Source organism: Thunnus albacares, chromosome 16 (genome assembly GCF_914725855.1).
Source record: "Thunnus albacares chromosome 16, fThuAlb1.1, whole genome shotgun sequence".
In the NCBI taxonomy this organism is placed as follows: domain Eukaryota; kingdom Metazoa; phylum Chordata; class Actinopteri; order Scombriformes; family Scombridae; genus Thunnus; species Thunnus albacares.
This window is the reverse complement of record NC_058121.1, coordinates 624836-649646: the sequence shown is the minus strand read 5'-3', so window position 1 is coordinate 649646 and position 24811 is coordinate 624836. Positions and strand designations below refer to the sequence as shown.

The window sequence follows — 24811 nt, the reverse complement described above, 5'->3', positions numbered from 1 at the left end:
ATTCAAAGGTAGACACACATTTATGTCTTACAGTATGTTTTTGGCACTAGACCTAATTCTTTGAATTTAAAAAATAATTTGTCACACCACTCAAGAAAGTAGAGGAATTTAAATATCTGGGTCTCTGGCTTGATTCTCAACTTTCTTTTAAGCCCCATTTTGACTCTATAATAGTCTATAATAATAAGTAAGTCTAGATTTGTTTTGAGGTGTCCTTATAGAACCTATCACTGTTTCATGTATGAGTTCCTATATTGGTTAACACCTAAATCTAGAAGACATTTTCACTGTTTGCAATTTATTAGGGTTGAACTCACACAAACTGAGTTTGTGTGAATTTAGCCCCCAGCTAAATTCACTCTAAATCAGGCTCTGTGGTGGAAATGCTAGTCCTTCCATTCATTTGAATGGGGGTAGTGCGTTTAGGCTGCAGCGGTGGGGGCTGCAGAGGAGCCACAGCGGCCTGCGGCAAGAAAGTTGAACAACTTTTGGAGAAACGCACCCCGATGTTATACCGGCGATCAGACTGATCAGAATTGTACAACCTTGCCATGGGGAAGGACAAAGACGTTACTAGGAAGAGGGGAGGACATTTCTCTTCATTTGATGACGTTAAAGGTAAAGTTAGGCTTTGCTGACAACTTTCTGACTCATTTTAAAAAAGATAAGAGAAAAAGAGAGAGAGAGAGATGAGAGCACCAGTGAGTGAGAGAGGGAGCAGCTGTGGTCAAGTGAGCTAGAGAGTGAATAAAGAGAGGGAGCGGAGATAGCGAGAAAGCTGGTGAATCAGATCAATAAAATGTTATTTTCTGATTGTTTCACAGTGATTACGTTCTACAGCACAAATAAACATACCCACACCCTCACATACTTCCATGCAACCCAGCAGCAGTGCTCTGCAACACCTGATTTGGTCTGAATACAGGCTCTGAGGCCTCTTCCCCCCCTTCAACACCTCTCTCCATCTCGGAGAGTGACTTCAACAGGCTCTTTAAGAGACAGAACCCCAGCAAAGCAGATGGACTAGACTCTGTCTCTCCCTCCACCCTGAAGCATTATGCTGACCTATAGGTCTCTGGTGTAATAGACATTAAATGTGTAAATAATGCATGTAAACACACTGCGTGATAATATAAGTCAAGGATTTCTGTCTACAATTCTAGAACATGCGCTTCAACAAGCAGCAGCAAAGTCTGGTAGCTCTCAATTTTTACTAAATTTTTACTTTATTCTTGTTGTATTTCTAGTCAATTGCTGATGGATATTTCTGTGGGGAGAAGAGTTTACTCAAGAGAAGAGCTTCTTTCATTGAAATTGAGCAAATCTGGAGGATACCACCCTATTATAGCGGAGATAAAGAGGTGTTTTCGTGGTTGCTGTGCTGGTGCAAAGGTGAAGGCCAGGAAATGGAGATATAAGCCCTTTCCACCATCGGTCATCATGGGAAATGTCAACTCTCTGCCCAACAAAAGTGATGAGCTGGAGATATTGGTGAAGACTCAGAAAGTATACCGTGAGTGCAACCTCATGTGTTTTACTGAAACCTGGTTGAATTAAAACATCTCTGATTCCTGTATGGAACTACCTGGCTTCACTCTCATACGGATGGACAGAGACACTAAAGCTAGTGGAAAGAAGAAAGGAGGAGGACAATGGAGCTTTTTCCCTATCTTTATTCAAGAGCGTGGTATATCAATTTGAGAGGATAATTTATTGATTTCACATTCAAATTTTGTAATTTGTCCCTCAAAACCCCTGCCCTCGCACTCAAATAGCCTCTGCTTGCACTTAGATTTGCTCTGTTTCTGCTCATATTGTGTGCTTGCACTCAAATATAATGTTGCTTGCACAGATTTCCTGCTCCCAAGCTTCAGCTCTTCTCCTTGCACTCAGGCTGCTTCTGCGCCCTCGTGAAACTTCTGCTCTCAGATTTCTCCTCTGCTCTTGGATTTTTTGTGCAACAACCCTGTCAAAATCCCCCAACCAATAGAAGGCCAGGTTTAGTGTTGACCAATGAAATGATCCCTGCCCCCTTGCAAACTTGTTCGCTTTACTTCTTAGAGTGTCCCGTACAGGCGGGCACTCTTTAACTGGGTTCATCCACTCCCGCCCTCCAGGGCTTTATAAAATGTACTTCCCTTGCTTTATTTATGACTTTTGGAATAAAACATTTCACGTTCATTAATACACCAGCACCCGTGATTTTTATGAAAGTAGCTACATACAGTATTATAGTAGCCGCATGGCACAGTGCCTGCCTGTTGGTGTGCTGGAGGAGAAAACGATGTCACCTTCATCATAAATGTTTCTATGGTTACGCCCATGTGAGAAGGCGAGATGGTCACTTGAACTTCATTTTTTATATGAAAAATTGAAGTGATAAGCGTTACAAGGACCCACAGTTGTAGTTTTACTTCCTTTTGGGACCCACCGTTGTAATTAGCTGGTGCTAACAGGCTAAGCTAACCGTGTCAGTGGCTTTGCACTAGCAGCAGTCCGAATGGAGGAGCTGCTAACCAGCCTGGGAGAACAACAACTGCGGGTCCCAAAAATTTGAGTGCGAGGGCAGGGTTTTGAGGGACAAATTACAAAATTTGAATGTGAAATCAATAAATTATGCTCTCAAATTGATATGCCATGCTCTTGAATAGGTAGGATAGGGAAATAGCTCCATAGAGGACTGGCTTTATTTGTGAATCAGAGATGGTGTAATCCCTTACATATTACTGTCAAGTAGAAGATGTGCTGTCCAGATATTGAATTACTGGCAGTTGGTATGAGACCATACTATGTACCAAGAGAATTCAGTCATATCATAACAATACTTGTGTACATTTCTCCCAAGGCAACTGCTGATGGCAAAGGTGGAATACAAAAAGAAAATTGAAAGAAATTTACAACACAGCAACATCTGGGAGTTGTGGATAGGAATCAACACCATCTCTGGCTACAACAAAAAGAAAAGACAGCCAATAGTGGGTGATGTGGACAGAGCCAATGACCTTAACCAGTTCTTCAACAGATTTGACACTGTGGCCACAACCACTTCCACTGCTGCTCCTTCTCCTCCACATGGATGCATCTCCACTGCGGCTCCTTCTTCTTCTCCACATATGTGTTTCTCCACCACAGTTCCTCCTTCTCCTCCTCCTATACATGTGTCCATTTTGACTGCTGCAGCTACTAGAGATGGAGGTGAAGTTGGAGCTCGGGAGACTTACTCTGGGAAGGCAGCTGGCCCAGATGGTGTGTGTCCAAGGCTGCTTAAAGACTGTGCTGCCCAACTGTGTCAATCTCTCAAGAAGATCTTCAACCTGAGTCTACGGTTGGGGTGGGTCCCGGGTCTGTGGAAAACATCTTGTATTGTACCGGTACCAAAAATAAAATGTTGCACATCATGAAGACCCTGGAGCGTCTGCTTCTACGCCTACTGAGGCTTGAGGTCAAAGACAAACCTGATCCTCTGTAGTTTGCATACAAAGAACACATTGGAGTGGATGATGCTGTCCTTTACATGCTCCACCGTGCTCTCTCTCATCTGGAGGAATCAGGCACTTATGTAAGAATCATGTTCTTTGATTTTTCAAGTGCATTCAACTCCATCAAACCCATCATACTCAAAGACAAGCTCAGAGAGATGGGAGTGAATCCCTCCTTTGTTTCCTGGATCACTGATTACCTGACAGAAAGGCCACAGTTTGTCAGGTTGGGGAACTGTGTTTCTGGGACAGTAATGAGCAGCACGGGGGCTCCACAGGGGACTGTACTGGCTCCATTCCTGTTCACATTATATACCTCGGACTTCAAATACAATTCTCAGTCCTGCCACATCCAGAAATACTCGGATGACACTGCTATTGTGGCGTGTATCAGGAATGGACAGGAATCCGAATACAGGGATCTAATAACAGCCTTCAGTGACTGGAGTCGAAAAAAACACCTTCAACTGAACACCTCAAAAACAAAGGAAATGATTATGGATTTCCGCAGGTCTAAGCCCCCTCTAGAGCCAGTGAAAATCTGTGGGGTGGACATTGAAGTGGTGCACACCTACAAATATCTAGGGGTCCTTGTGGATGACAAGCTGGACTGGTCCCCTAACACTGACGCCCTCTACAGGAAGGGGCAGAGCTGCTTGTTCTTCCTGCGGACACTGAGGTCCTTTGATGTGTGTGGAAATGATGACCATGTTCTACCACACGGTGGTGGCCAGTGCACTCTTTTTTGCTGCAGTGTGCTGGGGAGGCAGCCTTACAGACAAAAACACCAAGCGATTAGGCAAGCTGGTCAAAAAAGCGGGCTCAGTGCTGGGCAGGAGATTGGACCCGCTAAGATGTGTGGTGGAGAGAGGCACACTGAACAAACTGAAAGCTATAATGGACAATAGCAGACACCCTCTCCATAGCCTCCTGGAGCGACAGAGGAGTAGCTGCAGCAGTCGGCTCCTCTTATTGTGCTGCAGAATGGAGCGATTCAGGAGATCCTTCGTCCCCACAGCAATAAGACTGTTCAATTCTTCCTGAATTGACTGGATAGTTTTTTTTTTGTTTTTTTGGGGGGTTTCTTTTGTTTTTATATTTTGATGAGCTCTTGACAATTTGAATTTCCCTTCGGGGTTCAATAAAGTAATATCTATCTATGTATCTATCTATCTAACCTCTTGCCTCTCAAAGTGCCATGATGAATGATCATTTTAGTATTGATCACTCTCCACACAACATGCATCTCAACAATCACTACAATAATATGATCTCAATTATTTTGGTGTAATTTATATTTATTTATTTATATATTGAATGTACAGAGAATCTGGCTGTCTGCCAGTGTTCGGGGTTACTGTTGCAGTGACGGAAAGCTGGTTTTAAAATATTGTGTCTATTGTGTTACAACGCCTTCCATAGCAGGAGGAGCATGCAGTGTTTTGAGTGTGTGAATCTGAGATCAATTTCCTGGGGCTTTTTACAGTTTGTTTTACGTACACAGTTCAATGGATGGAAGGGGGATGCCAATCATTTTCAGCAACTTGTTGAAAGTGTGTTGAAAGTTTCTTGTGGGTTGGACTATCTGAGCTGTGCCAGACTGCTATGGACGATGTGAGAGTACAGTTTATCACTGCAGTGAAGACATGGAGCAGGAGGTTGTTGTCTCGCTAACATAGACACTATGGTAAGCATAATTTCAGAGCAGACACTTTCCATTTGTCTTGCAGCTATTCAAAGTTTACTCTCATGTATAACATATACTAGCACTTTAAATGCAGTAGGATAGTGTAAATAGTGTCAGGTCAGTAGTCTTACCTCTGTTCATAGGCTCTGGGTGACCCCTCTGTGACCTCAGCCGTCAGCTCTGCTTCATTCTCCGTCAGGTCACAGATGATAACATCATCTGATATGTCGGAACCCTTCACACCATTCAGACTGTTGACAGACGACTTAACAGGACACACACACAGACAAGAGTATAGGTTGCAGAGAAGTCCATTCTCACTATTTCTCCTATATAACACACCATACAGTATATTCAATGATATTTACTTTAACACATAAAATAAGGAAGTACCTGATGTAGGGGTGTAACGGCACACAAAAGTCACGGTTTGGTATGTATCTCGGTTTTGGGGTCATGGTTCGGTACAATTTCGGTACAGCAAAAAAAAAAGAAAGATAGAAAATAATATTTTGGTCCTTCATTTTGAAAAATGTAAACATCCAACAATGGCTCATTGGCCATAACTATTACTGAAAAAGTGTAGTTGTGCTGCAGTGGAGAGGAAAACAACCTCTCTTTTTCTGCACCTGCTGACAGCTATTTTATGCCGATTTATGGTCTAACTCTATCTGTATATAAAGTGGTTCAAACTAGCTCCAAATCCAGCAGGGTTGGAGCATATTTTAATAATAGCTACCTTGGCTAAGCCAGCTAACATACATTCACAAGCCTGCTACATCTAAGTGGTGCACTGCCAAAACGTTCCAGGTAGAATTTGTGCTCTAGAAATATTGTTCCGCACATTGGACTAAGTGGATTATTAAACTATTTTGAAAGCAATTGACGGTTTGTGATGGATATGCGTGCCGTTACACCCCTAACCTGATGACAGTAATTCACTGGTGTATACTATAGGTAATACTTCCCATGTTTATGTTACTAGGTAGTGCTTGTTACTGACCTGTTCCACGCACACTTTGTCATCATAGATCTGATGAATGTATTTGGGCTTCTTTCCATTGCTGTTCATAAGAATTGGCCTGCTGATCATAGTTTACAGTACATTAGTGCAAATACACTACACAATATTTACAGATTTAAAAATGAAGATGTGCTTGATCCCTTTCATATTACTGTCAATTCAAATTAGTAGTGGTCAAACAAAAATAAGTACTTTTCAGGCATCCCTTTAAGCTCTGATAAGGTGATGGGAATTTGTCATTCATTTTGGTAGTTATAATGACTACATGTTTAATCAAGTAATCAAAAGCATACAAATGACTAATTGATATAGAAAATAATCAACTGCAGCTTATTATTTACATGTGGCCTATCATGAAATAAAGATACATTCTTAAACACCTGCAGTATTTCTAGTACTGGCACTGGTTGGGAAAAGGTGATAATCTCTCTAAACTTCAATATGCAGACCTGAATTAAAAACTGACTGCGTTTAATTTGGCATGTGATTGGCAAAAGAAAAAAAAAAGGCAGGAAAATATACAGAGCGCAGAGCACGACATGGCACAGCAGCCACACACACACGCACACAGGGGTTAGTGTTACCCTAACTCCACACACTTAGCCGTATAAATTTGTAAATATAAATTTAGTAGTAAGTATATTGGACAGTTTTCTGACATTTTACAGACCAAATGATTAAGTGTCAGATTAATCAATGATGGTAATCTTTTGTCACAGCTCTAATCAGACTAGGATTATATTCTTGATTAAATTATTAGTTGTTCAGACTGTACAGTGACAGATTGCTTCTCCTCTATTTTTGAGAGGCAAGAGAGAGATCAAAATATTTAAAAAGTTGTAGAAGTAATTGGTTGATACAAGTATCATTTATAAATATTTTTTCTGTCTCCATCGAAAAAAAATCCATTGTTGAAATTCTGATCAAAATGCTTCAACAGCAACACCTGCAGGGCAGGCAGGAGGAGAAAGGGCAGTGTGTCTAAGTAGTGGTGGGGGGCAGAGGAGGACGTGTTCCTGCTGTCCTCCACGATCTCTTATATCAATTTAATGTACTTAATTTTTTTCATGCTTGTCTATGATTGGCCAAAATATGTAAAATGAAGCTCCAGGGGAGGACGTCCTCCCTAACCAATCAACAACCAGAATACAATATTGACATCACGTTGGTCCATTGACAGTTTCCAAATTTCATCTTCAAATCTCTACAACTGTATGTGGTAAAGCGATAGTCCAAATTTCCTATTTTCAGATTTAGCGGTTACGTTTCACTTCTTTTATGGAGCAGTAGATAGCAGCTTCTGTTAGCCAATGCAACAGTTGATTTGTTGTAGCAGCCCTGAAGGACTGTTGTTAAGCTAACAGGAGAATGGATTTGGATTGGGCGGTGTGGCAGGATACTGCTGGGGAGCGGCTGGAGAGCTAAGCACTGCTGGCGTAGCCTTGGACCTTGCTGCCTCAGCTGTCCAGGCTGGACCCTCAGTGGGACTACAGTGACGTGCTGTGGCCTGACACACTGCTCTGACGTGAACTCCTCTCAACAACAATAGAAAATTAAATAGTAAATGGTAACTGGACTGTACTTGTATAGCGCCTTTCTAGTCTTCCAACCACTCACAGTGCTTTTACACTACGTGTCACATTCACCCATTCACACGCACATTCATACACTGAATGGGTACAGGGATTACCATGCAAGGTCCCAAACTGCCCATCAGAGGGAACTACCCATTCACACATATTCATACACTGATGGCACAGCCATCAAAGGCAATTTAGGGTTCAGTATCTTGCCAAAGGACACTTCCACATGCAGACTGGAGGAGCCGGGAATCAAACCGCAGATCTTCTGATTAGTGGATGACCCGCTCTAGTTTTTGAGCCACAGCTGCCCAACATTTCATTTAAATTAACAACATAATTTTAATGAAACAACCAGGAGAGTTAGCTTGTTTGTCATTGTTGCTAATAATCAGACTGGTTAACCAGCAGCAACAAAGTTCTGTCAACTAACAAACAAGATGACAAACAGCCACAAGTGGACGTTATGAAATGGATACTTCATTGTTCGCCACACAGTAAGAAGCTGTTTTTAAGGGGCTAGCCATGCTTGAAAACTCACAAAACTTTGCACACACATGAAAGGTCTTAAAGTCAGTGATATTGTAAAGGAGGCGGGCATAGGTGTGGGAGAATGGCTCGACAGCGCCCTCTACAATATTTCAACAAAGCAGCCCCGCACCACGTTACACCTACATGTACGAAAATCAGTACACACATGTATCATGCCAGGGCGCACAAGGACGCATGGCGTAAACCCAACAGGAAGTCAGTCAGGAAGGAGTTTGGTGAACTCATTCATCGTAACAACTTCAAAATCAGTGTGTGTCATCTAGACTAGTTTGTGATCAAAAGTTATCAAAAGATTTAGCTATTGTCTTGTGACTCATTTACAGTTCAAATGAAGTTTATATCTAAAACTACGTGGAAGAAGTAAATGTTCAAAGAGGTGTGGGTTTGCTCACACTGCCCATTCAAATGTATGAGTATTTTCCTGTGTCCAGCTGCAGTTACGTATTGTCTCTAAACACCTGACAGTACACATTTCAATCAACTTTGACCAGGTCATGTGGGTTAAAAGTCTTTCCTTTTCTAAAAGTAGACTTAATGAAAATTAGGAATTTAATTTGTTTTACACACAAACTCATCAAGAGTTTTCAATTTACTAATTAAAATTCAAGTGAATGGGCCCAAAACTTGCATAATTTTGATGACACAGGTGTGAGAAAGACAGACATGTCTCACCCTGCAGAAAATTCTCATCCTCACACCGTTGAGATTTGATGCTTTGCCATGACGGAGGAAGTTGCTCTAACTTTCTTGCAAATGTTCCTGTCTGCACCAAACTTTTGTTTGGCCTCCACCATAATGTCACACAGAGAAAAGCCTACATGCAAACTCCGAGGCCTGGCCACGAGGCCGCCTCTGTGCCTTTATTCCCTGGAAACAAAGGAATCCGCTCACAGACTCCATTTCCACTGATGCCTTGCAATTTCGCACCTAGGTGCGACCCAGCAGGAAGTGTCAGGCTCTCGTCTCTGATTGGCAGAGACGTATCAACAACACAGGGAGTCATGTCAAAGGAGCCGTGACATCACTCCCTTTTTAAACACGGTTTGGCAACAAATCTCGTTCACTGTTAGTGTATCTGTGCACAGGGAAGGTTCGTTTTTTCGATCAAGCCAGATTACCGTTGAAGAGGAACTGTACACGTGTGCTTATTCTCGTTTTTCTTTGGAGCCCTCGCTGGACGAGACGAGACTTTGACCCGCATTCGCCTGAACACTTTTACCGGATCCACAAGAGACTGTTGTTGCAACACAACACTATCACGGTTACCTGCAGAAGGAGGAAAAGAGTTTCTTCACGGAGAAACGTATAACTTCTACACCTTGCTGTCTACCGACTGAGTGGACCATCCTGCGTTTCTTCGCTGCTCCACCGAGAAGAGACAACACGCGTACAGACCACCGTCCGTATGTGGGTTCTCGGTAGATAAAATAACCACCGCTCTCCTCTCACGGTCGCGGGATGGAGAGTCGGTCTTTCCCCTTCTCTTTCCCTCTCTCTTTTACTAACATACTAACACACGTCTTCCGTGACTTCCCCCAGAAGCCGCGCCATCTTGAATCACGTGCATATCTCTCTCTCTCACTCCCCCCCCCTTTTTTTTGAAAAAAAAAAGAAAGTATTATGTCAAGGATGATGAGAGCAATGAACCCACCGAATATCATGATCAAAGAACATTTGTTCCAAAATGGCCCTGTCTTTGAGGGTGCTATGGAGCCCACTGGCCACGCCCAAGCCCAATCACCACAAAACTTTGCAATTTTCGCCAATTCTGACGTGTACTGATTTTCATGAGTTTGCGAGCGTCCAAAACCCCTCAAAAATACAATGTCATAATTCCATTTTGTCACTTAATTTCAAGAGAAACATACAGTGCAGTTTAGTAAGTCACTCTCTGTAAACTTTCTTTATATTCACAATTAAAGAGTGGTATTTAAATTCTGTCGGCAGAGGGCTTTCTATGACTTCTGGATTTCTGTTGTCTTACAGTTGTTGAAAATTATGTCACGTTTCTATATTAAAACTATGCAGTTGCACCCATATAAATGACAGTACCTCATATTTTGTACATGCTGGCCTTTGACTATGTTAATCCAGCTGATTGACTTTGACAAAAGTGGACATGTCCAAATTATTAATTATCATCACTCATATGATTATCCTATGATTTTTTGCAATCTTGTCAATTTGTAAAGCGTTGTGGTGAGTTCACTGTTGTAGCCACTGAACCCTTGTATTAATTGTGTTATTTAATTAGCCCATTAACATTTTCAAACTTTTTTTTAAAATCAAATGTCAGCAACTGCCCACTAAGAAATATGTCACAGACTTCTACCCTCTGGCAGACGATATAGAGTACCCAAGTGTAAACCCATTTGTTTTAAAAACTTAATGGTGCCTACATCCATCAACATTCTTAACAGTAAAGTCAAAGCAAAAGCACAGGACGTGTAGTATTCTGGGGTGAGGGGCATATATGTAGGTATGTGCTCTTCTATTTGTTTATGATCAGGATGCATTTTTTGTTGATATTGATTATATTTTTTGTGATACTATGAGTCAAAGGCCAATTTCCCCAAAGGGACAATAAAGTATATCTTATCACAGAGCCTAATCGAGGAGAGGAAATGTATATTACGACACACATAAACCTTGGCAGTCTTGTTTTCATTAATTATTATTAGCCTTCTTCTTCTTCTTCTTCTTCTTCTTATTATTATTATTATTATTATTAGTAGTAGTAGTAGTAAGATAACTATAATATAACAAAAATAATATATTTATATTTATAGCAGTTATATAATGTATAAAGATAATAATTGTAATAATAACAATAATAGAAATAACAACAACAATAATTAATTATTACTGTATAAGAAAAACTTCTTTCATCTTATTATTGTATATGTTTAGGGATTCCTTGCATAAGAGGAGTACTACTTTTATTTAACACAGTAAATTAATGAAATGATATTTTGCAATTACACATGTGGGGAACTTCTTGTTCTTCTTTTTTGTGTTTTATTATCCCTATATGCCACCTCGCTTAGATGTCTCATCTTGAGTTACAGCAGCCTGCCTAAAACAATTTCACTCTGACAATAATAAAATAGTGGATTTGTTTTTCATTGTTGTAACCAGGATATTTGGCAAAGGCCTCGATGACAGCAAGTCACAGGCTGCCACTAAGGTGCCATTACCTGCCAGTGAGGTGCCACGGGCTGCCATTCAGGTGCCAGTGCCTGCCAGTGAGATACCAAAGGCTGCCACTCAGGTGCCACTACCTGCCAGTGCCACTAGGAGGATCCTGGCCTTTCTCGATTATGATGGGTGACCAGTGAGTTTGGAGGGTCATTCATTTAATGGACTTGTACTCTCACACTAATCCCAGCTGAAGGATGTAACAGTGTCAACTCACCTTTTGCGTTTTAAATTCAGGATGCGATTGTTCTGTACCAATGTGACGATGAAATGTATCAACTGAAAAGAAACAAAAGTGTCAAAGATTTAACAGAAAATGCAACTGGATTTAAGATCTGAAGAAAACTGGCTGTGGTTTTTCCATCCAAAAGTCATCGGTTTAATGGAAGAATCCCACAAAAATGTTCACATGGGCACTAATTCAGATGAATAGTCCTGGTTATATTTCTAATATGCACACACCCCAACCACACTTTTGATGAAGCTGGAGTTGCGTTGAGTACTAGGTACTGCTATTGGTTTACTGCTGCTTACACTCAAATACTGGTTTTATCAGAACAAACTGATGTGTTGGAGTTACTTTTAATCCCTTACAAATAATACCACCATACATAATGGCAGTAGGTAGAAAGAGCTTGTAAATGATGAAAGTTGGAAAGCATGCACAAGAAGAGTGCAGATTCTCTGAAAATGTAAAGATTCCATCAGCTAAATGGATAGTGAAGGTTTTAACTACAATATAATTTTATTCCAGATGAGCCAGCCTTTCTGATTAATGTATTTTACTCATTCTGATTATTAGTGGTATAGTCTAAATGGATTCAACATGGTCCCAACCTTACCTTCTTGATGAGTTGCTGTTGGTGGGCATGTTTCTGTCTCAGATCAGAGATCTCCCTCCACAGTGCTTCATTCTCCCTAAACATAATGAGTTAAGTTAATTTACATTTGAAGGAATGCAGTACTGGGGACTGATTTATCAAGCTTCCCAGAGCAGGAAATCACTCCTAACTGGCTAAAAATTCAAAGTGATGCTACTTTTAGGACTAAGAGTAAAAGCATTTTATCAGTTGTCTTAATTTAGGAAATTGCTCCTATATCTGTCAATATTTAGGAGAGGTCCAGAGGTGTCCTAACCTGTTAGGAGCTTCCAGGAGATGGCATTCAGGCAGAAATAAAAGGAGAGATGTTTTGGGAACACTTGATGACAATGAACTTATTGAAAGATCGGTCAGTATCTCATTATTTTTTATTTGAGCTATTTCACATAGTGGAGCAGTAGGGCTTGGGAATATTTTTTGACCTGTCCAGTGCATGGGCACTGACCAGGCACAGTAGACGGTGCTGTTGTCTGCCCTTCCAGTGACTCACAAGTCCAAGAAAGTGACCCAAAGGTGTCTTTAGTAGTATTTGGGCAATCTGGCATTCATGGGGTGGATTCATGGCTGGAGTTGATCGAGAAGGAAGAACGAATAATCACTCTTAAACACACAATATGTAAATTCTGCCACAAAGGGGTCTCTCAAAACAGTAACAAAAGACAGAGTTTGATGATGTGGTGAAGTAGCGTGGCATCATGGGAGTTGTTGTGTTCATTGTTAAACAACCACCATTGCCATCATTGCAGTCAGCTTCTCCTGGTTTACTTCAGTGTTCATCGTTCATGAGGTTTTTACCAGGAGCTGAATTATCCGCAGGTCTCCTCCTCTTCAAAACAAACAGACCTAATATTTAGGACCCGAGCCCAAAGGGCAAAGGCCCTATTATATTTTGTGTTTTGTTTCTTTCTTATTCTTTCTTATTATGCCCATTAAACCCTAAATTTGACCCCTAAACATGCTCAAAAACTCACCAAATTTGGCACGCACATCAGGTCTTGTAAAAATTATCCCCCAATGTGCCAAAATGTGCTCTCTAGCACCACCTGTGTCACTAATATGGCCCCCACAGCCCATAGGAATGTCGTAGAGAGATCGAACCAAAACTGGGTTATTCGTCTCATCAAGACCTACAAATCATACACTCACACCCCAGACCTAAATCCAACAGGAAGTCCGCAATCTCAATTTCAAAGTATGGCTTTGTCCCAATTTTGGACCCTGAACAAACGCTTTCTCCTCTGAGGGCGTTAATGGTATCTGCTTCAAACTTTTGTACATGACTTATGACACTGTGCTGAACAAAAGTTGTTAAAAACTTTGTAATAACTCGAATGGTTTAGATTTTATAAGCCCTGAAAGCAGCATTGCCACATCACACCTTACAGTGTAAACCAATGAGGCGGCAATCTATGGGCATGGACTTTGTGTCAAACTGAGGCTTCTGACATCTGAACTATAAGTCTGACCACTTTCAAACCTCTATCAATGGATTTGTGACGAAATGTCCTACAAAAAAGTATGATTTTTTCGGAAGATTTGGCCAAAGTCATGGGATTTATGAGGAGATTTCACAAGAAGAGTGACATTCTCCTCTCCAACTGAGAGGGAGAGAGAGAGAATGGGGGGGGGGGTGGGTGTGGGGGTTGTATGGAGCTCATTTTTGTAGGACACAGCAGAAAGGTCTATATACACACAGTACATTATAAACAAACTTTGTATGAAGTTTGCTATTATTATCATTTATTTTACAATAATTATAGGTCTTATATGTATAATTCAGTAGTGGGGATGACCTATGAAGGGAAGGGGAAAAAATGGAGTGAGAGTGACAGTGATAAAGTGCTACAGAAAAATAAAATCAAAACTAAAATTTGTAGCTCTGTACTGCAGTTTTTCCTTTATTAGGGCCCGAGCACCTAGCGGTTCGCTTACACTCTCTGTTCAAATGTATGAATATTTTTCTGTGTCCAGCTGCAGTTACTTATTGTCTCTACACACCTGACAGTACAAATTTCAATCAAACTTTGACCAGGTCATGTGGGTTAAAAGTAGGGATGCACGATATTATCGGCAAGTCATTGGTATCAGCCGATAAAAGCTCTAAAATGAAATATCGGCATCGGCAAATGCTGCCGATTATGAGAGGCCAATATGTCACCTTCCCCTCCACCGCCTGAGTGTGCTCCCCTCAATGGACTGTGTCACCCTGACAGTCCTGGTACTTCCTCCGCAGGCCAGCTGGCTGTGCTTCCCTCCGGTCATGCTGCAGCTAACGCTCCGCTAGCCTCCCAGCTTAAGTTAGCCTCGGCTCTCGAGGTGGATCCAACCAGAGCACTGAGCCCTGGTTAGTTATTCAGGTTAAAGTGGGAAGAAGCAGCGGGTCTGTCGGGCAGCTGAGTGAAGTGGAGCCTGCGGAGGAAACACCAGGACCGTCGGCGTGAGGAGCTGCTGTGTTCAGCTGCACAGATAGGAAACACTTCGGCTGCCAGGATGTACCACTCTGTTTGGGGAAAAAAACTTCTTTTTGGTTTATGCCGGCTGATGGCAACCAGCGTATTAGGTGCATTACCGCCACCTTCTGCTCCGGAGTGTGGACCAGAGATTAAATCCTAACTCAAAGAAAACTCTACTGCTCCACCAACTTGGCAGGTTCATTAAAGTTTTAATGCTGAGCTACTGAACTCCAGTCTTCCTAAGTTCTTCCTTCATATATTGCCTTTCTTGATCATAGTATAATCTATGCTTGCACGCATAATAGTCTCCTCAGCCAGCTGGAAAAAAATATGTGCATATATCGGTATTGGCATCGGCAACCGGCCACAATGAGTTGGAAATGTCGGCATACAGGATGTTGGCAAAAAATCCAATATCGTGCATCCCTAGTTAAAAGTCTTTCCTTTTCTAAAAATAGACTTGATGAAAATTAGGAAATTAATTTGTTTCACACACAAACTCATCAAGAGTTTTCAGTTTACTAATTGAAATTCAAGTGAATGGGTGCAAAACTTGCATGATTTTGATGACACAGGTGTGAGCAAGGCAGACATGTCTCACCCTGCAGAAAATTCTCATACTCACACTGTTGAGATTTGATGCTTCGCCATGACAGAGGAAGTTGCTATACCTTTATTGGGGCCTGAGACCCAAAGGGGCAAAGACTCTATTGTATTTCATGTGTTTGTTTCTTTTTTCTTCTTTCTTTATTATTACACCACTTCAACCCTTAATTTGACTCCCTAAACATGCTCAAAAACTCACAAAATTTGGCACGCACAACAGGTCTGGTGAAAATTTGATAAAATGTAAAAATTAACCCCCAAAGTGCCAAAATGTGCTCTATAGCGCCACCTATGTATCTAATATGGCTGCCACGGCCCGCAGGAAAGTCGTAGAGAGATGGAACCAAAACCAGAACCAAAATTATTCGTCTCATCAAGACCTACAAATCATATGCTGACACCCCTGACCTAAATCCAACAGGAAGTCCGCCATATGCCCATGAAAGTATGACTTTGTGGCAATTTTGGACCCCGATCAAACACTATCTCCTCCTAGGGCATTAATGGTATCGACTTCAAACTTTAGTACATGTCTTATTATACTGTGCTGAACAAAAGTTATTAAAAACTTTGTAATAACTCAAACGGTTTAGATATTGTAAGCCCTGAAAGTTGTAGTGCCACATCACACCTTACAATGTAAACCAATGGGGAGGCAATCTCTTGGCATGGACTTTGTGTCAAACAAATGGTGCTGATGTCTAAACTATAAGTCTGACCACTTTGAAACCTGTATCAATGGATTTGCGACGAAATTTCCTACAAAAAAATGTGCTTTTTAATGTAGGATTTGGCCAAAGTCATGGGATTTATGAGGATATTTCACAAGAAGAGTGACATTCTCCTCTTCAACTGAGAGGGAGAGAGAGAAATTAGGAGGGGGTGGGGGTGGGTGTGGGCATTGAATGGAGCTCATTGAGTGAGAGTGACAGTTTAGTGATAAAGTGCTGCCAGAAAAATAAAATCAAAACTAAAATTTGTAGCTCTGTACTGCAGTTTTTCCTTTATTAGGGCCCAAGCACCTAGCAGTTTGCTCACACTCTCCATTGAAATATAGGAGTATTTTTCTGTGTCCAGCTACAGTTACTTATTACAGTATTACAGTTATGTCTCTACACACCTGAGACTACACATTTCAATCAAACTTTGACTAGGTCATGTGGGTTAAAAGTCTTTTGTTTTCTAAAAATAAACTTGATGAAAATTAGGAAATTCATTTGTTTTACACACAAACTCATCCAAAGTTTCAATTTACCAATTGAAATTCAAGTGAATGGACCCAAAACTTGCATAATTTTGATGCCACAGGTGTGAGCAAGACAGACATGTCACCCTGGAGAACATTCTCATCCTCGCACCATTGAGATTTCATGCTTCGCTGTGACAGAGGAAGTTGCTATAACCTTATTGTACATGCTCCAATCTGCACCAAACTTTACATATTTGATAAGACTCCTGGCCTGAACACGTCTACATGACAATATTCTATCAGTGATGCAAACTGGCTGAATAGCGCCCCCTACGAAATTTCAGCGAAGCAGCCCCAGCAGCAGGCAAAACAGTGGACAAAGGAAGTGATGTTTATCTCCTTCTTGCACTTTCTGAAAACAGCCCGGGTCTGAAGACATCTACATGCCTGTGACAGAAGCCCTTCGACTGTGCCGCGGCCCAACGTGCATTGAGGCGCGAGGGCCCGTTCAACGCTGCTTGCAGCTTTAATTGCTCAGCTTGTTTCTTTGACAACTTAAGATCCAGACATTCAGGAGGTTTTTTACCGGGAGCCGAATTATCTGCAGAGTTCTCCTCTCCAAAACATGGGGATTACAACCGGTAAAAACACTGAATGAAGCAGTTTCACATTTAAAAAATTTTTTTTTAAAAAAATTTGTGTTTCTCCGAGGCTGTTCAGTGGGCAGAGGACATCCAGGAGGGGCTGTGTGAGCTGAGCTGCCACTAATGTTTGCTCAGCTTGTTTCTCTGATAACATAAGATCCAGATGTCCAATGACAAAATCCTTCATCTGGTTAAAAAATATACTTAACCACCAAGATCTAAAAAGTTTATCATAAAAGTGTGGCTTAAAACTTAAACTTAAAACTGAATAGAAGTCAATTTGTGACAGAGTTTCTGGCAGACAACCACAACGCTGGTGTATTATCTTGAATGTGTATGCTCTCTGGTAGACGCCGTTGTGGCTGTTTGCCATAATGGCAATGCACACACACAAGATGATCACCGTCGTGTGGGAGTACACTCTTTGGTAGAGGGGGTATGACACCATTGACAGGCGACCAAATGAAACAGACTTTTACCTTGATTAAGATTATGTATTTCTCTAGGTTTGAAAATTTTTGGAAACATTTGGGATAATGTAAGTACACAACTAAACAAAATATATAAAATAGATCTAGTCCTTTCAGACGTTTTAATGCAGAATAGTTACATATTATAACTTTAAAGGGCTGCCACACCTACAGTGCTTAAAAAGGACTATTATGCTCATTTCCATCTCTAAATTTTTATTTTTGGACTCCACTAGAGTAGCTTTGCATGATTAATAGTTCAAATCACTCTTTATTTATCTTATACTGGCCCTTTATGCAGTCCCTCAGTTCAGCCTCTGTCTCTTAACAGTCTGTTTGAATTCCTGTCTCTTTGAGGCCCCCCTCCTGATGAGCCCACTCTGTTCTGATTGGCCAGCTTTCCGGAAGCTGCCCAGGGGCAGCATGTGTCAGAGTCATGTTAAGTTACTGCCGATGCAAACCCAACATTTCCTGCTTTACTGCTTCAAAGTTAAAGCTTTTAAACGACTATATAACAGGAGACTTTTATTGTGTGATGATGATGTTTGATGAAGAGCTGCAGATGACCGTATTATTGTACTTTAGAGTGATGTGTAATGGAGTCATGGCTCGGCGTGACTACCCCCAAAACAATGGAAAAATACCATAATGTTGGCGGAGTGGAGCAGTGAACTCACACACTGTGCATGGAGCAGATAACCATGTAAATCATGAGCCAATGATGGCTTGGGCTGAAAGTAGAAAAAAACGTTGTAAATTGAGCGTTCAGAGCAGTCTGAAGCTGGTGCTTTTTGCCCACAGGAATTACTTCAACATACGTTCAACTCATTATTTAACACGTCGGCCCTTTTAACATAAACACATTGTAACATATATATATATATATATATATATATATATTACTGAAAATAAGTAAAAGCATAATAGGTCCCCTTTAGCAAACCAAAAATCAAGATTTATAACTACAAACCTGTACCCTCACTTATAAGCTACTCTACACAGAATGGGGATAAAATATATACTTTATGAATGAAAGATTATACTTTGTGGAGCAGATGAGAATGGAAAAAAGACTAAGGTTACTTTATCTGATAATTTAGACAGATATAAAGTTGTATTTCTTTCACATAAATATCAAGCATAGTGGCACAGAGTTAAGTGGGGTATCAGGAAAAAGCCACATTCTGACAGACTACAAGATTAATATTGTATGGTACTATTGTCTCCGGCCTTTAGGATACTTTAGAGTATAGGATTGACCCTCCTCAAGATTTCCAAGCATAAAACAGTAAAAACAATCAATTCAGTGTCTCTGAGTGTTATTTAACTGTTTTTTTTATCATTGTCCTTAATTCATTTAATTCATTATCCTGAATGATGTTTTTTATTAACATTAATATATTCTTTTTTTCATTGTATTATTTGTTCTGCATGCTTATAAGTCATCTCAATAACTTTGTAATTTCAATCTCATATTGTTTTTAGGGTGACTTTGTTACATCTGTCCAGAGACTACAGATGAAAAATAGCCTTTTGGCTAACTCTGGCGCATATACAGCAATGTTTCTTAATGTGCACTGTCCCTGTTAAATAAACCAACAAATACAAGTGGTGGTTATGTTTATGATTAATTGTGTTTATTCAAATCAAGACCATAACTGTCTAATGGTCCTTGCAGTATGATCCAAAGCGTTGTCAAGGAAGGACTTAACACCTGCTGTGACTAGCCACAGTATTACTGTAAAGCTGCAATACTGCATTGTTTGAGGGAAAATGACCTGCCACTTACACAAATATGGATTGCTGGTCAAAATTAATGTCCTTCTGTCCAATCAAAAATTCATGGGTCAGTATATTTGACCTCCCTCCTAATCAAACCGACTCAGATCAGTATTATTGACCTTCCTCCCACTCAAACCGACTCACAGGTTAGTATTATTGACCTTCCTCCCACTGAAACTTTCTCACAGGTCAGTAGTGACCTTCCATCCACTCAAACCGACTCACAGGTCAGTATTACTGACTTTCCTCCCGCTCAAACCAACTAACAGGTCAGTAGTATTGACCTTCATCACGCTCAAACCAACTCACAGGTCAGTATTATTGACCTTCCTCCTGATCAAACCGACTCACAGGTCAGTATGAAAGTCAGTGTAGGACGCTTCATAAATGTGTATCAAGTCCTACTTTGGGGTAGGAATGTTTTTAGTCCTAGGTTAACTTTCAATGCATATCCTGGGAGTGATCCTGAGAAGCTTGGTAAATACAGACCCTCAACCAACCGTGACTGAATTATCGACATTGAACATCTCTGAGGTTGTTGTTCTGTCCACTTTCCGCGATGAGCTGTACACTGACCTCTTCAGTGTTGCCAGCCTAACGTCAATGTTCTCCTGCTTGCTGTGAACACTCTGAACACTTGCCAAGATCTTGGTCAGGTCTTCCTGTCGGATCTTATTGTCCTCTGGCCGAGTGTTAGAGACCTGAGAGACAGAAATTACAATCAAATCTTGTTTTTACATTATCTCAACACTGGACACTGGAGCAGCAGGAAACATAAAGGACAGAACAACTATGATCTAAATAAAATGTGTTTTACACAAGACGTGACATTAGCCAGCAAATCAGAAAAGGAGACAAGATGGAGGGGTCATTTGGAATGTTTTTTGAGTCATCCATTCTTTACTAAAGGCAGCAACCTATGCTTGTCGAGCACTGTTGGAATCACTGAGAGTCTTGGTTACGTTTTAAATTATGAATTATGAGGGGATTAAACCAAGAAAATATTTGTGAGCCTGAAAAATTGTCCAGGAGGAAATGTGTACTATGTACTGAATTAAGTATTATATGAATTTAAAATTGCTCTATGCCTGAAATTAGGCCTGGTGCTTGAGAACTTTAACCCCTGATTATATAATCACAAAACTTAAGACAATGGATCAAAAATATTAAATCAGCACGAAATTTCCATGTGCAATAGAATCACTCCAAATAGCTAACCCCAGCCTTTGTGTCAGGTTAAGTGAGAGATGATTCAACCTTCCTCTTGATGTTCTCCAGCAGGTCATCTTGTCCATGTTTGAAGTAGGGGTGCTGAAACTCCACTGGACCGTCTCTCTCCTGTTTCACAATGCCTGTGTCAATATGCATCACTTTACGGAATCCATCTGCACATAGACACACAGACACATTAAATACAGCAACAAACATGTTTCTAAGTGTCATCTGAGAAAATCAGAAGCTCAGAGGATATCATAATGCATTCTGGACACAGCTTCAAACAGTCAGGATCTGAGTTGCTGGTGATGTATGATGTACACTGGTATTCTATTATGGTCTTTTACTTGGTATCACAGTATCACCATAAATTAGTCTCAAAAATTAATCAAAACCTCTGACACAGTGTCAACAATAATTGCAGGTCTTTCGTATCAGATTTATTTACATGGTACAGTCCAAAGCACTGCCCATCTGTAGTGTTAAGACCTTAACTGAAATTAATGCAATCAGTCATTTTTGCAGTCATGACCAGAGTAGACAACATTGGTTAGGGATGGGCAATAATTTAATAAGACTGTTTATCCATTTTCAGTGGAATTAAGAAAAGTTAGGAAACATGATGATATGTACCATAAGACACTAACTAATTAGTCAGTTGTCAGAGATTACGACATACTGTTTATGCCATGATAGCTAAAACTTTAATGTTTCTGGTTGTGTTAGGCCATTTTTGGTATTGTTGCGTATCATTGAACAGGTCTGTTAAATGGCAATATTGGATTTTTCAAAAATTATTTTTGCATCAGTTTGATTAAGAACTTTCATTTGTCAGGTATTTCATTCACTGGATTAGCCAAAACCAGACATTCCTACCTGTTTATTTTATCCAATGAACTGCTTCTCGATTATTTTTTGAACTTAAACCTGCAATAACTGATTTTTTTTGGCCACTTGAGTACTGAACACAACACTGACTTATCATTACATTCAGAGTAACACTATCATTCATTTAGAGTCATGTTTCTGTCCACCTGGTGAACGTAACTCACTGTCTTTTAGCTCTGTTTTTGCTCTCTACCAACTCCTGATGGAAATATCTGGCTCTTTAGCTGCTAAATGCTCAACTACGTTCACCAGCTAGTCTACTGTGTCTGTTTGCTGCTGAGCAGGTAGTGTACAATGGCTTTTTTGGAGACTTTTCTCTGAAAATAACTGCCTGCTGGGGCCCAAAACAACGCTATGAGAGCACTGAGAGTGAACCAAAACAGTTAACTTGCAGCCAGACAACTAGACAATGAGCTGAAAATCACTATAAAGCTCCGTAAAGCCAAGGGGAGGTGCAGAGTCACTGATAATTCTCTGTAGATTCATTGCTAAGAGCCACACCTCTCACATTACACACTGTCATTTAATACATCGTTATTATGAAAAATATTGATTAAAGCTGCTTTAACTATATCATGATATATGTTGAGATATAAAATCACATATACCATCATATCCATAGTGCACATTCCTTACTGGAATCACATGCAAGTTCGGTCTTATGTGATGCACAACACTGTGCCATAGTTAATTGATTTGATCATTGGTATATTTACATGTGATTTTGCATGTATTTTCCATACTGTGATATATGTCACTGTTGGAAAGTACAGTATTGCCCAGTCGTTCAAATGGTTGTCATTATTCAGTCACAACAAGATGACTAAAATAATTAATTTATAAATCAATGACCTTAACCTTAACCCCAAACCAGATATTCTGCACTGGACCACTCCACTGTCTCCAGCTTCTTAATACAAAGCAACTCTGTCCACCAGCTGATAAAATGTTTACACAGTGTGTTGTGGATACCATAGCATTTGCCCCTTGATCTGCCCACTGAATGAACACTGATCTCTGTCTCTGCTTTTTGGCTTGGTGTAGAGATGTGTCAGTACTAGTACAATCACCTGCCAGGCTATATACCTGTTTGTATTTAAACTAATCCTGATAGTATAGGTTTACTGTGTTTGTGTCACTGCTGATCAGACTAACAAAGACAGAATCAAACAGCCCTATTCAGCAGACATGCTGGGTCAGTCCAAAACAACTACAAAGCACTGGCTAAAAGCAGAAAGTGTGTGCTCTGATAGTTACTAACACAAAGCAATGAATACAGTCTTACACATATTGAGCTGCCTGATGAAGCTGGCCATGTTGTTGTGCTTGAAGAACTTGGGGAGGATCTCCTTGGCAAAACGCTGCTCATCCAACACCAGGAAGCTGTTGCCCTCCTGGAAACAATCAACACCATGACATACAGAACAGCTCCTCAGAGGGCTAACGTTACTGGATCTATTTTGGTGTGTCATTGAACTCCTAGCCCTAAAACTGTGCACACAGCTTTATAATGACTCAGTGCTCAAAACTGAAATGATATTGAGATGACGCAGGGGCTGGATTTGTCAGTGTTTAGCTTGCCAACCGGTACAAAATGAAGGGAAATAATGATGTTTAGCTTTAGCTGTTTGCTAATCGCTATAACCTATACGCTGAAACGAGTCGGTGGCGTAACGTTGGCAGGCATGGCTGATGAACCATAACTGCTCATTTTTAATTTCGTGGTGTGGCGAGATTCTACACTTGCTACATTAACGCAAGGCTAATCTCATCACCCAATTAGCTGTGTTCTTTGCGTTAGCTTTTCTAACTGCCATGCTAAGTGTGCATAGTTTTAGCGTTAACGTTACCTGGCTCCAGCAAATACATTCATTGGTGTCTGCATCCTCGACCAGTGTCCACAGCTTGGTGAGGAAAGCTGGGACGTTCGAGTTGTGTTTCATCTCGAATATTCAACGACAAATGTACTTTGTCCGAAGATGCGCAATAATAGCTCTGTTTTGTCTCCTGAGTGAGGAGCTAGAGAAGTCTGTCGCTTTGAGGAAAATGCCAATGACTTACAACTTCCGTTTCTATTATAGGGAATCGGATTGGTCAAAAATGAGTTTACGTAAGAGTCCTCACGTGGAGTTCCATGCAAACAAAAAGAGAGTTGTGTACGTGTCCCAGATGAACATCCAAAATGACAAAATGAGTCTTAGAAAACAGAAAAAGGACCATTTCACTGCTTTGTCTCCAACCAGAGTCGTACAGAGGAGAGAGTTGCGACAGTGAGTAATGTGACTCATGTAGTTTCGAATAGTTCCAAAAGGCTGACTCAGGTCTATTGTTTTCCATAGACAACGTGAGAATTTACCATCAAAAACTACTTTCAATGACTTGTACAGCGTTATGAACGAATGTTGCGTATAGGGAATGTGAAGTTGAAGTCACACTGTGTTGAATTTTATTTCTTCTTTTGTTGTTTATTGGCGGTTGACAAACAACTTTTGGATGCATTACCGCCACCTTCTGAATTGGAGTGTGGATCAGAACGGTTACTATATTATTACCTTAAATTCTCCTATAAATTTTCTGTGTTTTCTAAAGATCTGAAAATAGCCATGTACCCTACATCATCTGACCTCCTCTGTAGCATTTCTCTAATATCTAGTTTTGATATCTAGGACAGTATAAAAATACATGCTCCACCGTTTCCTGTAGTCCACAATGCACATCTACCCGAAGCATGCTTATTCAATATGTTTAATGTACTGTGTGTGACCAAACCTCATCCTTGATATACTGTCCTCCTCCTTTCTATTGCTTCCTCTCATTTGTCCTACTTTTCTTTGAATGACATAGTAGTGTCTTGTTGCTCCTTTTGCGTATTCTCTGGCCAGCTCATTTCATACCAATATGTGCAGGAATCCACATGAATTAATTAGTGTGAATGCTGAAAAGCTTTTGTGCTTCAAGTCTTTATTTATTGCTCTCTTTCTTCCATACGTTTTCAAACAATAACTCACAGTGGCTGTGAAGTGCAAATCACAACGGCAAATCAAAAAACACAATGGGGTATAGGAAATCACAACGACAAATAGGAATCACACACCAACAACTCACAAAACAAAACGGCAAATAACAAAACACAACTCACAAAACACAATGGCAAAACAGAAAC

At 40.5% G+C, this 24811-nt stretch overlaps 1 protein-coding gene across 2 annotated transcripts in view; it reads right to left on the bottom strand.

The window, feature by feature from the left end:
* Nucleotides 1-23793, bottom strand: part of hsf2 (heat shock transcription factor 2) — a 34122-nt gene extending 10329 nt beyond the window's left edge. The window contains exons 1-8 of one of the 2 annotated variants that reach the window (XM_044376543.1): nucleotides 23499-23793; nucleotides 22934-23042; nucleotides 20803-20930; nucleotides 20122-20246; nucleotides 12363-12438; nucleotides 11738-11799; nucleotides 6170-6248; nucleotides 5298-5431 (exon numbers count right to left, since the gene is read on the bottom strand). In XM_044376543.1, the coding sequence (XP_044232478.1) occupies nucleotides 5298-5431; nucleotides 6170-6248; nucleotides 11738-11799; nucleotides 12363-12438; nucleotides 20122-20246; nucleotides 20803-20930; nucleotides 22934-23042; nucleotides 23499-23591 (806 nt within the window). In that variant the 5' untranslated portion in view covers nucleotides 23592-23793. Of the gene's footprint in view, nucleotides 1-5297; nucleotides 5432-6169; nucleotides 6252-11737; nucleotides 11800-12362; nucleotides 12439-20121; nucleotides 20247-20802; nucleotides 20931-22933; nucleotides 23043-23498 lie in introns of both variants that reach the window. The other variant, XM_044376542.1, reaches the window with a different exon arrangement.
* Between the last annotated feature and the right edge of the window lie 1018 nt (nucleotides 23794-24811).